At 36.7% G+C, this 17,500-nt stretch overlaps 2 protein-coding genes across 2 annotated transcripts in view; one reads left to right on the top strand and one right to left on the bottom strand.

The window, feature by feature from the left end:
* Positions 1-17,500, top strand: part of LOC136831244 (tetratricopeptide repeat protein 1-like) — a 234,660-nt gene that overhangs the window by 108,960 nt on the left and 108,200 nt on the right. The window lies entirely within an intron of this gene.
* LOC136831235 (transient receptor potential channel pyrexia-like) overlaps positions 5,027-17,500 on the bottom strand; it is a 92,695-nt gene continuing 80,221 nt past the window's right edge. The window contains exons 3-7 of the mRNA XM_067091271.1: positions 12,005-12,202; positions 10,207-11,792; positions 8,080-8,195; positions 7,437-7,527; positions 5,027-7,063 (exon numbers count right to left, since the gene is read on the bottom strand). Of these exons, the coding sequence (XP_066947372.1) occupies positions 6,617-7,063; positions 7,437-7,527; positions 8,080-8,195; positions 10,207-11,792; positions 12,005-12,023 (2,259 nt within the window). The 5' untranslated portion in view covers positions 12,024-12,202 and the 3' untranslated portion in view covers positions 5,027-6,616. The remainder of the gene's footprint in view (positions 7,064-7,436; positions 7,528-8,079; positions 8,196-10,206; positions 11,793-12,004; positions 12,203-17,500) is intronic.

The following is a 17,500-nucleotide window of genomic DNA, read 5'->3' as shown; positions in this document are numbered from 1 at the left end:
AATTCATTTACAACTCTATAACGTGATTTTAGATGGTGATTTTTTTTTTAATGCGAACTGTTGACTTTCTTGATTTTGTTTTCATGTTTTTATCTGGTATTTGTATTTGCTATTACTCTTCACGATTGAATTCTCTTCCTCCGTTTATTATCCTTAACTGAAGTAACTTGAGTACTTACGTACATTATCCTTAACTGAAGTAACTTGAGTACTTACGTACAGTATCCTTAATTGAAGTAACTTTACGTACAGTATCCTTAACTGAAGTTACTTGAGTACTTACGTACAGCATCTTTAACTGAAGTTACTTGAGTATTTACGTACAGTATCCTTAACTGAAGTTACTTGAGTACTTATGTACAGCATCTTTAACTGAAGTTACAGTACTTAGGTACTTACGTACAGTATCCTTAACTGAAGTAACTTTGGTACTTACGTACAGTATCCTTAACTGGAGTAACTTTGGTACTTACGTACAGTATCCTTAACGGAAGTAACTTTGGTACTTATGTACAGTATCCTTAACTGAAGTAACTAGCACTTGCGTACAGTATCCTTAACTGAAGTAACTTTGGTACTTACGTACAGTATCCTTAACTGAAGTAACTTTGGTACTTACGTACAGTATCCTTAACGGAAGTAACTTTGGTACTTATGTACAGTATCCTTAACTGAAGTAACTAGCACTTGCGTACATGTATCCTTAACTGAAGTAACTTTGGTACTTACGTGCAGTAGCCTTAACGGAAGTAACTTTGGTACTTACGCAGTATCCTCCTAACGGAAGTAACTTTGGTACTTATGTACAGTATCCTTAACTGAAGTAACTAGCACTTGCGTACAGTATCCTTAACTGAAGTAACTTTAGTACTTACGTACAGTATCCTTAACTGAAGTAACTTTGGTACTTACGTACAGTATCCTTAACGGAAGTAACTTTGGTACTTATGTACAGTATCCTTAACTGAAGTAACTTTGGTACTTACATACAGTATCCTTAACTGAAGTAACTTTGGTACTTACGTACAGTATCCTTAACTGAAGTAACTTTGGTACTTACGTACAGTATCCTTAACGGAAGTAACTTTGGTACTTATGTACAGTATCCTTAACTGAAGTAACTTTGGTACTTACATACAGTATCCTTAACTGAAGTAACTTTGGTACTTACGTACAGTATCCTTAACTGAAGTAACTTTGGTACTTATGTACAGTATCCTTAACGGAAGTAACTTTGGTACTTATGTACAGTATCCTTAACTGAAGTAACTAGCACTTGCGTACAGTATCCGTAACTGAAGTAACTTTTCCACTTATGTATGGTATCCTTAACTGAAGTAACTTCAGTACTTACGCACAGTCTCCTTAACTGAAGTAACTTTAGTACTTATGGACAGAGTCCTTAAGTAACATGAGTACTTACGTATAACATCCTTAACTGAAGTAACTTTAGTACTTACGTGCAAGATCCTTAACTGAAGTAACTTTAGTACTTATGGACAGTATCCTTAACTGAAGTAACTTTACTACTTACGGACAAAATCCTTAACTGACGTAACTTTAGTACTTACGGACAGTATCTTTAACTGAAGTAACTTTAGTACTTATGGACAGCATCCTTAACTGAAGTAACTTTAGTACTTACGGACAGTATCCTTAACTGAAGTAACTTTAGTACTTATGGACAGTATCCTTAACTGAAGTAACTTTAGTACTTACGGAGAGTATCTTTAACTGAAGTAACTTTAGTATTTACGTACAACATCCTTAACTGAAGTAACTTTAGTACTTACGTACAACATCCTTAACTGAAGTAGCTTTCGTACTTACGTACAACATCCTTAACTAAAGTAACTTTACTACTTACGGACAGTATCCTTAACTGAAGTAACTTTACTACTTACTGACGGTATCCTTAACTGAAGTAACTTTAGTGCTAATGGACAGTATCCTTAACTGAAGTAACTTTAGTACTTATATTACTTCCTTCATTCAAGCAGACACTCTTTTTCCAACCGCCCCCCCCCCCCCCCAACACCCGCTTCCTCATTCTCTCTTTCCTGAATGCTTAGTCTAGGGAGTACTGATGCGCAAACTTATTATTTTGTTAAATATTATCTGTTTTCGTACCATTTTAAAGTCTAGTGACTATAAAAACTTATGTTCCTTAATGAAAACCGATGCTTCATAACACTGATTAGCTGACATTTCAGTGCATATTCTTGGTAGAATTTGATACTTTTTCGTAATTTGAATAAATAAACGATATCGTCGTCATTTTTGTCCCATCAATTACAATAATGTCTAGGGGACCAACTCATCCCCAAATAAATGTCTCTATATACCAAAAATCATATTTTACGTGGTTGATCCCCTCCCAGGTCAGGTTATGGCGTTTTCATATACGCCTACAAATTTCACGTGGTGGATACCCAGATTGACAGTGATCTCTCTCCTAGACAAGACTAAATAATCTAAGATTACGCAAATTTTGCTTTTGAATGTTGTTGGTTTCTTGGTACGTTTGTGTCCCTCATTTGTTACCAATTTCGTGTTGTCGCACTTTATTATATGTTGACTGCTGTCAGATTTTTTTATTATTCTGTCATTTATCATTCTCTGATTAAAGGTTATTTCGGTCATAATTCCTACCTTAGCGCATTATATAGCTGCTGGCAGGTGAGCTTGAAAAAGAACGAAGTTTACCATAGGGAAGAGAAGAACTTCCATTTTCTATGAATACGAAGATGAACTGGTATACTAAGGTAGATTTGTCCAACCTCGTTCACTTCACTGCTTAAAAGATTATGTCTTCTAAAAACATTTAAAGTTCTCACTCAGTATTAAAAGAGAAGGTTCGTTGCAACGTCTCCTTGCTTATTTTCTATATGTTCTCGGTAAAGTTCGACCAAATGTCACTGTTATTAGATTTTTATTTTTTCTACCTTCTCTGATGAGTGTTCAGATAATACATCGACTCTAGTAGTACAGTATCATCCTTAAATACTTTAATCTCTCTCTCTCTCTCTCTCTCTCTCTCTCTCTCTCTCTCTCTCTCTCTCTCTCTCTCTCTCTCTCTCTCTCTCTCTGTGTGTGTGTGTGTGTTCATACGGATATTTATTGGAATTTCATGTCTATTTCAAAAACAGACATGCGCAGTAACCTTTCACATCCGTTTGTCTGACTTTAACCTAATCTGAGAGAGCTGGAAGACACACAGGTGTGACGATAGCAGCAAAACATGGCGCACAGAGAGGTGCGAACACATTTATTGAAAAGATGAGAAGGTTGGATGAAAATAAAAGCAAAACTATTGTTAAAAGCGTCAAGCTGGGGGAAATTGAAGTGGAATCAGTATTTGGAGTTTGTGTAATTTTAGCTCGCATTATTTTGCAGTTGAAATTAGCTTGTCTTGCTGTTGGAGGTTTTAGTTATATATCTTCTGTTATGGTATATTGTCCGTAAAAGGCTTTGTTTCACGAAGCTGTCGTGACTCTTTATTTCTTTTTTTGCGTCGACTGTGCAAATTTTACTCGCAGTAAGCATTTCATAGTCAGTACTCTGTTATTTTCTCGTAAACTCTTTCATAAAAAGATTTAAGAAAATTTTAGAACTGAGTTCATGTAGTGAGCATTTTATCAGCTTCATAAGGATTGATTGAAGTTACAATAAGCATACGGGATAAAGTCATTGAAGTTATTCGTACATTTTAACAGTTCGATACAGCGGTTAACGTTTAATATTTGAACCTTTATGGCATTAAATTTCTCTCTTGTTTCACGTTTCAGTAGAATTTTCATTGATTCAGCGAATTGCTTTTGATTTCAAATCAGTTGAACTAACAATCGGTATATTTACTTAATTTTCAAAGCATAAAAACTATTTCCATTGGCCGTCGTTGGCAAAAAAAGGAGTACTTATTTATTTATTTGTTTACTTAATTTTCAAAGGAATATTTATTTATTTATTTGTACAAAGCCACCAGCCGTCGATATAACAGACTATAGCAAAGTCAGCTTAACTCTTGAAACTTATACTGGTGGTTCTCACCAATGCTTAACGCATTTCCACTATGAGAAACTACCTTGGGGTTACTTAAGCTTACAGCTTACTATTGGGCTACTCGAAGCTTAGAATCAGCTACTGAAATCTGATGTTCGGTTACTGTACACCATTCTGCATGTCAGACCTGTTGTCTTGACACATTTGAATACTTTTAGCCATATTGACCTGCCTTGTTTTTTAATAAGCAAGATCTCTTCTTTCTGTATTTCCCTGTACCTCCTCTTACTTCTTCTTAATGAACACCTTAATATTCTTTGGAAGCTTGAATTTCGAGTCAGTGGCCCCTGCGGGCTTGTTCCATATAAATAGGGTTCATATTCTGAATAATAATAATAGTAATAATAATAATAATAATAATAATAATAATAATAATAATAATAATAATAATAATTCAGTTATATGAAAAATCAAGTAGCCGGTCTAAAATCATAGTAATTATGTATTCTTTATGAGTTATTTATGTATAGTTGTGTGTGTGTAGAATCAACCGAGAGCTTGTTCAAGAATCATGGGTTTTGCTGGAAGTCTCGACACTAATTAAATGTGAAATATTTATAAAACCAATAATTATGTTGCTGGTACAAAGTTATGGTGGCCTTATGCCAGCACTGACTCTTGCTTTTCGGTTATTAAAGGACATTCAGGTCAGTCTTAGTTCTTTGCATGTGAATTTTAGTTTAAAATGATTGTTTATTGAAGGTTTCCTTGTCACGTAATGTTACTCAGCACTTAAAGATGTCTTCAGATGAGTTTTGAACAGACATATAGCGTGGCTAGTGGCTTAATATGCTTCTTGCTTACTGATGTGGATACTTTGAAATACTTTTTTTTTTATTACAAAATAGGACTGTTTTAAACATCGATAAATTTATTTATTGGAATTATTCCTTCATTTCTAGTACTTGCAATGCTTTGATTTTTACGACTCAGACAGGGAGGGCTGGGTAAAATGACAAACAACTTCTCTTAAAGGATTTTTGTTAATATTTAATAGCATTAATACTGTCAACAGGCACTTAATACACAGTTGGCACTAACGTAACATCACAGATGAGTTGTCTGTTATTTTTTCTCGACTTGAACAAAGAGTTTCTTTCGGGCGCTTGCAAGCACATTATGCCCTTCCGTCTTCACATGTTTTGATTAGTGCTTGCACCGAAAGTTTATTTGGTTAGCAAGTTCATTGTCACCTGATTCTCCACAACATCAGTAGCAGGGCTTACACCGCGACTGTCGTTTAACCACTCAGTAGCTGATGTATTCTTCAATGAAGCACCTTTTATAATACTGGAAGATCCAGTCTTCACGTATCTGCTGTTACCTGAACATCACAAAGCATGCACGTTTCGTTCATTTTTCTCTACGCCTTTGCATCCTATGCACTAACTCAGCTTAAACTTGTGAGCTCTTTTCTGGTGTTGTGAGCTGATCAAACATTCCATTAGGTCACATTCTTGGGTTTCAGTTCACTGTAGATATCGTCTCCTTCGATGAATCATATATGTCAAAGAAATTGTTCACACATCACTGACAAACTTTTCACTTTCAATGGAGTATATTTGGTAATAAAAGTAATGGTTTCACCACAAATATTTTCACATTGAGTTAGATCCATGTGAATAGAAGTGTTCATACATTGTAATTCACTTGAAATGTATATGAAAGTGTTCATAGTTCACTAAAAATGCTTTCACTTAATTACATAACGTAGAAGAGTTTGCATATGTCGAACGATTAGATATGACTATCAAGGCCTGTTGATATCTCCAAGCCTTTCACGACAGGAGTGTCCAACCACTAGACTATTAAATATTCTTTCAGTATAAAAAAACATTATGATTCTTAATTTAATATGGAAGTAATTAAAGTTGTGTTAAATAAAAACCACAAATGGTGTGACTTGCGCTGTCTTCCGGTGGTCGCGAGAAAGTTCAGCATATCTTGAGTACTTCTAAAATTAAGAACTGCATAATTCGTGTAATAAAGATTCTATGTACAAGATCACAGATAGCATCACATTAACTGATCACGAATGCCAGCAACGCGAAGTAAATAGTTCAGTGGCCATACAAGAACAGAGACGTTTCTTGGGAAGAAACGTCAACTTTCATGACCGGATGAGCTTGCAGTTATTATTAAACCATGGCACTGTTTTGTTTTAGTTTTCTGTAAAAGAAAAATATTGCGATGGCTCTGTCTGTCCGCCTGCACTTTTTCTGTCCGCCCTCGGATCTTAAAAACTACTGAGGCTAGTGGGCTGCAAATTGGTTCGTTGATCATCCACCCTCCAATCACCAAACATACCAAATTGCAGCCCTCTAGCCTCAGTAGTTGTCATTTTATTTATGGTTAAATTTAGCCATGGTCGTGAGTCTGGCAACTGTATAGGACAGGCCACCACCGGGCCATTGCTGAAAGTTTCATGGGCCGCGGTTCATACAGCACTATACGCTGTACAGAAAACTCGATTGCGCCGAAGAAACTTCGGCGCATTTTTTTACTTGTTGTTTTAAGCTTTGGGAAAAGCTGAGGTCCATCCTCGAGAGGAGCCTTAACAACCAGAGGCGTCCTCTTCCTCTCCTCCTCCTCCTCCTCCTCCTCCTCCTCTGGTGTCCTTTGGAGGACTCGCCGCCGGAGGCGGCGTCGCGTCCTCGCTGTTCTTGAGGAGCAGGTCGAGAATCTTCTCCAACTTGCCCTCCAGCGTCGTGATCCGTTTGTTGAGGGTGCCGTAGGACTCGACGATGTCCTCCATCTTCTCGCTGACGATGTCGGACATGTTGGCCTCCAGGTCCTTGATGTTGACCTTGACCTCTTCGTTGTCGTTGCGGTGGTAGTCGCCCCTGCGGATGCGGCTGCCCCGCTTGATCTTCATGCTGCTCTTGGTGCTGGTCGTGTCCACCTCCCGCGTCCGCAGGCACTCCATCACGTTCGCCAGCAAGTGGGAGGGCAGGTTGTAGTCCTTGCACTTCTTGTTGCGCGCTATGAAGAGCTGGGTGGCCTGCAATTAGCACATTTGTTAATTTTTAGCCTTTTTTTAAAAAGGTTCCTCAGGCCTCGGGCCGTCTGACTTTCATGTTGGATAAACTAATCCGTTAATCTCAGATACGTTTATAAAATACGATGCTGTAATAGGTATATAAAAGGTACCGGTTATGTAGATGTAATTTGTATCCGTTCTTAGACAGGTGGAGGGAATAGGCTGGGTTCAGACAAGTGAGTGAATATACTGAAATGTCTGAACTTATATAAAAGTAGATTGGCGAGACAGAAGTATTGTTTAACTCAATTTTGTTTTGTAGTTTTATCTCCTATTGTAGATGGCGTGTACTATTTTGTACCATCGAGCAAATAAATATTTCAAAATATCTCACCTTTTTTGGATGGTTTGGAAACAGAAACACGCGATTTTCATCGCAGGCATGTTTGCAGAGGTAGGCAGCCTTCATGAGCAGGTCATTGAATCTGGAAAACATGTTTGTTGATTAATACACGAAAAATTATTGCTTGACCACAGATTGAATCGCAATGTCCCTCATACTATACTATTCCAAATATAGGAACCCATCAGAATTATATGAATTATCAGTTAAGATCTTTACTGATTATGATATAGAAAGCTAAAGAATCTGTGCATATCAGAAATACTGTAGTTCTGAGTTACTGAATTTGATTATTATTATTATTATTATTATTATTATTATTATTATTATTATTATTATTATTCATATAGAACAAGCCCACAGGGGCCACTTCCTTGAAATTCAAGCTTCCAAAAAATATGGTGTTCGTTAAAAAGGAGTAACAGAAGGTAATGGGAAATACATAAATAAAATATCACTTATTAAAAAAGAAAACACAAATTACAAATTTATAAATAAATAGGAAAATGTAAATAAATAAATTTAATAAATTGATTTAGGATGCTGACTTTGATATAAGAAGTTAGTTAATATAGATTTCAGAAAGAGTAATGCTGAGCTCTTAGAACTTCGACATTAGAATCTCAATTCTTACTTTGGAATTTTAACATAGGACGCTATGTAGGCTGCCGTCGCACAGTTCCTCTCCATCTGGAACACTAGCTCCGTCTGCTTGATCAGCCTCTCGAGATGCGCAGAATTCCTTAATCCCTGTCGAGATTGAGAAAAATTTTAAGAAATTTTAATACAGGAAAAAAAAATAATCGCTTACTGTTTTCTGTATAGAACTGGTGCATATCAAGGCAAGGATTGTGGATTGTACTCATGGCATTCTAGGATGGATCAGGTAGGGCAAAATGCAGAGGATGGTTTAGGTAGGAAACAGCACCATATGACGGATTAGATAGGAAACGGCACTATAGGTTGGTTTAGATAGGAAATACCATCATAGGATGAATTAGACAGGAAACGCTAAGTTAGGATGGTTCAGATAGGAAACAGCACCATAGGATGGATTAGATAGGAAACGGCACCATTGGATGGTTTAGATAGGAAACGGCATCATAGGATGGGTTAGATAGGAAACGGCACCATAGAATGGATTAGATAGTAAACGGCACCATAGGATGGTTTAGATAGGAAGTAGCGCCATTGAATGGTTTAGATTGGAAACGGCACCATAGGATGGATTAGATAAGAAAAGGCACCATAGGATGGATTAGATAGGAAACGGCACCATAGGATGGATTAGATAGGAAACGGCACCATGGGATGGATTAGATAAGAAAAGGCACCATAGGATGGATTAGATAGGAAACGGCACCATAGGATGGATTAGATAGGAAACGGCACCATAGGATGGATTAGATAGGAAACGGCACCATAGGATGGATTAGATAGGAAACGGCACCATAGGACGGATTAGATAGGAAACGGCACCATAGGATGGTTTAGATTGGAAACGGCACCATAGGATGGATTAGGTAGGAAACGGCACCATAGGACGGATTAGATAGGAAACGGCACCATAGGATGGTTTAGATTGAAAACGGCACCATAGGATGGTTTAGATAGGAAGTAGCACCATTGGATAGTTTACATAGGAAACGGCACCATAGGATTATTTCGGCAGTTCACAGCGCTGTAGGAGGAATAGAGAGGACATAGCACCCTAGGATGGATTAAGTGAGACATGGCAAGACGCCCTAACCTAGGAATGGTTAGGTTACGACATGGCACCTTGAGATAGATTACTCATGACATGGCACTGAAGGATGACTTAAGTAAAATAAGGCTTCCTAGGGCGTTTTAGGAGGTGGGTTAGGATGCATTAGTGTATTGAAGTTTAAGATACATGAAGGAATAAAAAGGTGGGGGGGGAGAACATGGGGATTACTCGACCAATACTCATTTTCTTAGTTTATAGATCTTATATAACATAATTTTAGAACTGGCTCTTCCTTTTGTAATGTCATAATGTTAGATCTTTTTTTTTTTTTACTCTGTGAGTGTCAATTCTTGTTCTTTCATCTCCTGCTATCTTAAGTACATATTAGATTTTCTTGAGTACATATTAGACATTTGGTTTGCAAAAGCTCTGTCCCACCCTTGACCCAGAACATACTAGTGACATCCACCTTTTTCTTCTAATTGGGTCTGGTTTTGATTTTGTGATAACTCGCTCAACGTGTGGAATGAAATTCGCCACCTTCTTTATTATAACCTTTTCTTTTTTAAGTTTCCCGTGTAAAATAAATTGCGGTCTTGGAATTTACCCAAATTTTTTTTTTATATGATGCTCCAAGGATAGTAATTTGATGAGCATACTTCAAAAGAACTACCCCTCTCTCTCTCTCTCTCTCTCTCTCTCTCTCTCTCTCTCTCTCTCACACACACACACACACACACACACACAAATAAACTTGAAGTGATTTAAGGAGTTTTTACTAGTTGCGGATTTTTTTCATAAATACAATAAAATTCCTTACCTTCTAGGTTTAACCTTCCTATTTGATAAGCATAAAGAAAAAATTTCTTATTACTATGCTATAATTTTATGCAGTAATTTTGGCTTCCTATCATTTTTGAGTCGATACATCTTGATTAGTTTTATTTTATGTAATCAACTGAAGTGAAACTTTGAAAATATTGGTGAACAGTAATTTATACGTTATTCATACTGGTATATATTATACTAAAAAAAAGCAGATAAGTCTCTTACTTGCACATCATTGACTGCCAAAGCGACGAGTAGATTCGACAGAATGATGGACACCAGGATGACAAAGAAGAGGTAGATGATGTGTCCCGTGAATTCGAGGTGGGACAGGCCATTCACAAACTCAGTCCCGAAGTCTAGTTCGCCTATCATCATCGTCAGCGTTTTGACGAACGTGAGCAGTGGGTTCTTGAATACGTTTGACCCACCGTCATCCCCTTCAGATTTGGCACAGTTCAGGGTGATGTAGAATGCCGAGGAGAACGCAAGTAGCAAGCAGAAGTAAATGGCAAAGATCTTGAGGAAGACTGTCGCCACCCTTTGGAACATGACCACATAGATGCCACAGTTGGGGAAACGCCCGATCAGCAACATGCATTCCGTCCACATGAGCAGCAGAAGCCACGTCGCCAAGTGGTGTTGCCATTCCTCTGGACTACAGCTTGGTACAACCAGCAAAACGAGTAGGGCGATGATTACGTGAAGGACACCCGAGATAGAGCGGATCCAGGCTAACTTGTTTTGCATGATGGACAGCAGTTGCTGAAGTAAGATGAGTACAGTCTGGAACACAACCAGACCCTTGAGAACACTGTTACTCTTAATGTCTAGAGGACTAATGCTTGCGCTACAGTTAACATGGTTCGCTGTCGAACATGCACAAGCCGATGCATTAGTGGAATTACAGCTGGTGTCCCACACAAATTTATTGAAACTCAGTATAGTTGTGAGCACTGCATATAGTAAATAAAATATAACTTCAATGAGGAAAAGTTTTCGCACTTTCATCCACTTGATGAATAGAAATGTCTCTAGAAGTGGATGACTTAGTAGTTTGGCGTGACCCATGTCAACGAATGTTTGCAAGTTCTGCACTTGATTCTTTTTATAGGAACCTGTTAAGGGAAGAAAATTCATTGAAGCTTCTAAAGTTTTGGTGTTTATTTTTGAAGAATTAGTGACAATACAGTGATCAAAGACTGCATCCATTGTGCCAGGAAGTTGCAACAGTGTGTAGGACAGCACAGATTCACCATTGTTATCTTTGCTCCCTAACTCTGCCCCAGCATTGAGGAGTGCTACCATTGAAGGCACAGACCTGGCTTTTGCTGCCTTGTGCAGTGGGGTCTCGCCATTGGCGTCTTTTGCATGAACCAAAGCACCGGCTTTAATAAGAATATTAACAGCATTTAGGCATCCAGAGGCAGAGGCATCGTGGAGTGGAGTGTGGCCTCTCATGTCTGTGTGGTCTAAGATGCCGGGTCTGCCATTCTCCAAGAGCAGCTTGATACAGGTGGTAGACCTCGAAGCAGCAGCATAGTGCAAAGGGGTCTGACCAAATTGGTTCTTAGCATAGACTGATGCCCCCATGCTAAGTAAAAAACTAACCCCTGATGTCCATCGTATCTGTGCTGCCCGATGTAGGGCCGTTTCGTGGAAGGAGCCTCCATGGCCATTCACATGCACCCCAGATTCTAAGAGGGCCTCGAGAGCCTCCAGGTTTTCACTGTCCACCACTTTTAGTAATCTTGCAGCATCAGGGTCCCAAGCACACAGAGGGTCGGTTGTGGAAGCACCATTGGGTTCAGCTGCAAATAGACAAAATATGCCATTACTAATTACTTTTTTTAATTGCTCTAGTAACCTGTAAAGAGATGGACCTTTATCGTGAACCGATCATAAAAATAAAATAATAAATTAGTGTATTTGCAAACAACGTAATTTTGTACAGAATATGTAATTTTCTGCAGAATATATAATGTACAGTCCTTTGGGATGAAAGATATCAGAATCAACCTACCTTGCCCTTTGTTCAGCATTGTGTATGGAAAGAAATTCTCTATCAACTCCAGATGTAAGTGCAGTCAAAGGCAGGTGTCTCTCAGGAAGCTTTGGAAGGCAGTAAGGAGGAACATCAACTTCCTGTCATCGAGAGGAGTTGAAAATGCAAGTAAAGCAAGCACCGTTTTTTCATGAGTCAGGATGCTGGTTTCATGATCTGGAAGTATGTAAGTGGAAATTAGTTTTGGCTTAAAAGCCTCCAAATAGCGTCTGGTTGTTTTGTAAGAATCTGCATGATTCATTAATTGTTGTGTAACAAGACTAGTAGTGTCTGCATCAACATGATTATATTTATTGGAGCCAAGAATGCTAGGGATGCTTATTCAAAAATGATCTTCAGATTGCCATGCACAATGAAGTATGGTATCCATCTTTTTATCACATGCCTATTTGTTAGTCCATTCCAGGTCTGAACATGAAATACATGTATGGGGTGTACTGTACCCATATGATCATTAAATTAATTTTTGCATATCACACACACACATATATATATATATATATATATATATATATATATATATATATATATATATATATATATATATATACATACACGCACATACATATCAATCTATTTTCTCTAAATGGGTGGCTCCAGAGAAAAACAAGATCATGGTCAGTGCCACATTCATTAGTAGACTGCCATATTGTCGATGAGCCAATTTACAAGAAAATTTCCACGAAAGTAACTGCTTTCTACACGGTAAATGATGGCTCATCAGCAGGTAGTCGAGCCCCCTATGCCCACTTTATGCCATTCACCACTATTTTCGCGCACACTTGAGCACTTCTTCAATAATTAAGTCCCTTCCTTTCCAATACCTCTTTCATAACATCTCTCCATCATTTCTATGTCCTCTCCTTCCCCATCTTAACCCTAACAAGTCATGTGCCTCTCCACCCGAAATTATCTCAAAACATTGCTCCAGCCTTTCACCTATGCTAATCTTTTACCACTTGTACTCAACATTTCTAACCATTTTAGTTCTCTTAATGTTACAAATAGCGCTAAAGCTATTTAGTTTAAAAATTCGTTTTTTTTTTATTTCACTCGCATTTGAAATCCACACGTCACTTCCTTTAAGGGGCGTTGGCTCAGCAATCCCTTCCTTATGTTGATGACCTTTTTTTCAACATATCTTTTTCTTCATTCCAATTTTTGAGTATTTTTGCAGTAATCCACAACATTTTCTTGCATCAGGGTCTGAGAAAAATGCTGTTAGTGATTTGAAGCTGATTACGTTATCGCATAAATACACGAAACATACGTGATGTAATTACTTGAAATTAGAAGGGTCCCTGTAATAGTGATACTACGATATAAAATAGCAGGTGTACCCAATAGTCTTCGGGTAACGAACCCAGCGCTTAGATTTGGCGTCACCCGGGCCAGGTCCAGCCTCTTTCACCAGTATGTAAGTATGCGGAATGATGATGGCACGCTGGTCTGAACCTCGAGACGGTGCTGAACGAATAAAGAAAGAATGTTGGAATGAAATCAAGAGGTGAATAAAGACAAATGATAGGATTAGACATGAGGCGGCTTAGCCTCTCAAAAGGTAAAATATCAGGTTTTTGACGGCAAATACTTAGTTATTTCATCGCGATTCTCTCCTCTCTCATCCGGGAAGAAGTGAGAATGAACAGCAGCGTTGCACCTTGTGATGCCCACCGGACTTTTCCCCTGCGGCCACGCGGGTAAACCAGTCTCCGACCGCGTCCTTGCTTGACCGAGCGGAGGTAGACGTCAGCGGGTCTCTCTTTGGAGGATTTGTTTTGATATTTCTTAATAAAAAGGCGTCCAGCTGGTGGGTTATGCGAGTGGAAGACGGGAGTACGTATGGAGGGGTGGCAGTTAATGGCTGGTTTTCGAAAATGAAAGTGATTTTCGTCGTATATCTATTTGTTTCCTTTCGTCCTCGGCTCCTTTGTTTAATGCCTGTTGGGTCCCTGTGTGGGAATAGCTGTCAAGGTCCTGTCTTTCACCTTGGCAGCGGTAAAGTCGTATAGAATACTATTTGTTAATTGGGAATTATTATTGTTATTATTATTATTATTATTATTATTATTATTATTATTAATTACACGGAATGGTGTCATTGTTTTCAGTGAAGTTTGCTTGAAAGATCTTCTTCCGAGACATTATTATTATTATTATTATTATTATTATTATTATTATTATTATTATTAATTAATTACAATGAATGGTGTCATTGTTTTCATGAAGTTTGCTTGAAAGATCTTCTTCCGAGACATTATTATTATTATTATTATTATTATTATTATTATTATTATTATTATTATTATTATTATTATTATTATTATTATTATTATTTCATGCATTTAGTATTTCTAGAAAAAAAATTAGGTTATCTTAGAAACTGGTTGGTTGAAGCAAATCACTGTCCTTGGAAAACTGGGATATGCTTTATTTTTAATAGTTTTCATTCCTTGAACGTTTTTATGTAAATTTATTTTAAAACCTTGCAAAAGAGTATTAAAACCGGAAATGGAGTTTGGTTGTGGGAAAATCTTTTTTTAAAAAAAACAATCGTTTCCTTTATGGAAAATTTTAGTCTTATATCGTTCACTTTCAGGTTATTCTAAATTCTTAAACCTGAAAGGGTTGGATTGAGGGTATTCTAAATTTTCAAACCTGACATGGAGTTGGACTGAGGGTATTATGATTTTTTTAACCTGAAATGGAGTTGGATTGAGGGTATTCTAAATTTTTTTTTAACCTGAAATGGAGTTGGATTGAGAGTATTCTAAATTTTTTTAACCTGAAATGGAGTTGGATTGAGGGTATTCTAAATTTTTTAACCTGAAATGGAGTTGGATTGAAGGTATTAAAATTTGTCAAATCTGAAATGGAGTTGGATTGAGGGTATTCTAAATAGTTAAACCTGAAATGGAGTTGGATTGAGGGTATTTTAAATTTTCAAACCTGAAATGGAGTTGAATTAAGGGTATTCTAGATTTTTAAATCTGAAATGGAGTTGGATTGAGGATATTCTACATTTTCAAACCTGCAATGGAGTTGGATTGAGGGAAAATCTTTGTGGAACTACACTCGCTTCCTTTATGGAAAACTTAAGTCTTGTATTATTCATTTTCAAGTTATCTCAAAACTAGGAAAATTTTTGAAACTGGTCGCAAATTCCTGAGATGTATGCTAGTATTGCACCAGCCCCGGTTTTTTTTTTTTCTTTTTTTTTTTTTGCCATGCCCTTAGGTCAGGTTAGGATAGGTCGGTCCTTATCAACTAATTTGGCAGTAGGAAGTATAATGAGATTATTTTCAAGAAAATTCTGTGGTTAGTTTTTAAGATATAGCGTCCGCTTTTTTCAGGGAAAGGTTCCGGTACTCGATTACATCTCGGGAAAATGCAAACGGTGCGTCATATCTCGCTTGACTCTTCACGATAAAAGTTCCGCTTTGCAGAAATGTTGCGTCACAGTGCCATTGTTACCTTGACTGTCTTAAAACTTTTCAGGAGCGAATTGATGTGAAAAATATTCACACGAACACAATGCATTCAGTATTTCCTCCGGAACTGCGTTGCAGTGAGCACGGGGAATTTTGTTGTCATTCTTATGTATGTATGTATATATGTGTATGTATGTGTTTGTGTATATATATATATATATATATATATATATATATATATATATATATATATATATATATATATATACACGATATATATATATATATATATATATATATATATATATATATATATATATATATATATATATATAACTCCAAACCCTTCTTAACTTCTCGTTGTATTTATACATATACATACATAAGTACATATATATATTTATATTTGTATATATATGTGTGTATATATATTCATACATATACAGTATGTATATAGATAGATAGATAGATAGGTAGATAGCCTTGTACGTACAAAAGAAGGCGAGAAATACGAAGGGACTCGGGCCATTCCTACGACATAATGTCACACATTAAAACTCATGATGTCATAAAAACAGTTCAGAGAAAATGCAAGCTCACAGTGTTGAATCTTGGGATGTTTTTAGACAGAATGACATATTTTGTAATCCCCCGTGTCCTCTTGAGACAGCTGGTCTAGATTAAGCACGGCAACTGGGTTGCGATCGGAAAAACCCTTGGGAAAAACTGAGTCGAACCCCACCCCACCCCCTCCAAAAAAAAAAAAAATATGTATGTGTATATATATATATATATATATATATATATATATATATATATATATATATATATATATATATTATTACAGTGACGATGAATCAGAATTTCTTTGTTAATTCTGTAGCCTCCAGACTTTGAACTGTGTTTACTGCTAAGATTGCCGTAATAGTTGGTGTATTAAGATCCACCCCCTCCCGCCCCTGCTGCAAAAAAAAAAAAAAAAAAAAAAATATATATATATATATATATATATATATATATATATATATATATATATATATATATATATATATATATATATATATAAATATTATTACAGTGACGATGACTCAGAATTTCTTTGTTAATTCTGTAGCTCCCAGACTTTGAACTGCGTTTACTGCTAAGATTGCTGTAATAGTTGGCGTATTGATTAGTTAAGATCTTGTTGTCGTTGCCTTTGTGGTGAGAGAAGTGGTTAGGTCTTGACGTTTAATAGTGAAAAATATTAGTTTTGCTTTTATAGCGAGAAAACTGTTTATTTCTTGACGTTTGCTATTATAGTGAGGAGAGTGTTTTAAGTCTTGACCTTGTTTCTGTAGTGAGAAAAGTGTTCAAGTTTTGTTTTCATAGTGAGAAAAGTGTTTTAAGTTTTGTTTTTATAGTGAGAAAAGTGTTTTAAGTTTTGTTTTCATCGTGCGAAAAGTGTTTTAAGTCTTGACGTTTGTTTTTATAGTGAGAAAAGTCTTCAAGTTTTGTTTTCATAGTGAGAAAAGTGTTTCAAGTCTTGACGTTTGTTTTTATAGCGAAAAGTGTTTTAAGTCTTGACCATTGTTTTCATGGGACTTATTTAAATTCACAGAATAAAGGACTTATGGGAATCACATTCTATACTTCGCATGTTCCTGACTTAGATGTACGGGAAATCAGTATGAATTACATTAACAAAAATGTAAACGTAATTCATTTATTGATCTTCGCCAAATAAGCGAGCACTTCTTTTTACTTATATTTTTGCTATTGTTCAGTAAAAGAGCCTCAATGATATCCTTGGGTCTTTGGAAATATGATATTGATTGCATTTCAAAATCTGATTCTGCGTCCCCGAAGAGGTCGAAGATATTCTCAAAAATGTCTAGGAAATTAGTTTTGAAATCGTTGAAGCAATTCTCTTGATTTCTCAGTCCTATTTTCACGAGTGTTATCCGTAAGGGTGAATCCGTTTTGGGTTATGAAAAGTTTTAATTCTTCACCGTTGAATCTTAAGCTGATTGTTATTATTGAA

The sequence above is a fragment of the Macrobrachium rosenbergii genome, chromosome 48, assembly GCF_040412425.1.
Source record: "Macrobrachium rosenbergii isolate ZJJX-2024 chromosome 48, ASM4041242v1, whole genome shotgun sequence".
NCBI lineage: Eukaryota > Metazoa > Arthropoda > Malacostraca > Decapoda > Palaemonidae > Macrobrachium > Macrobrachium rosenbergii.
This window is presented reverse-complemented; position numbering and strand designations above follow the sequence as displayed.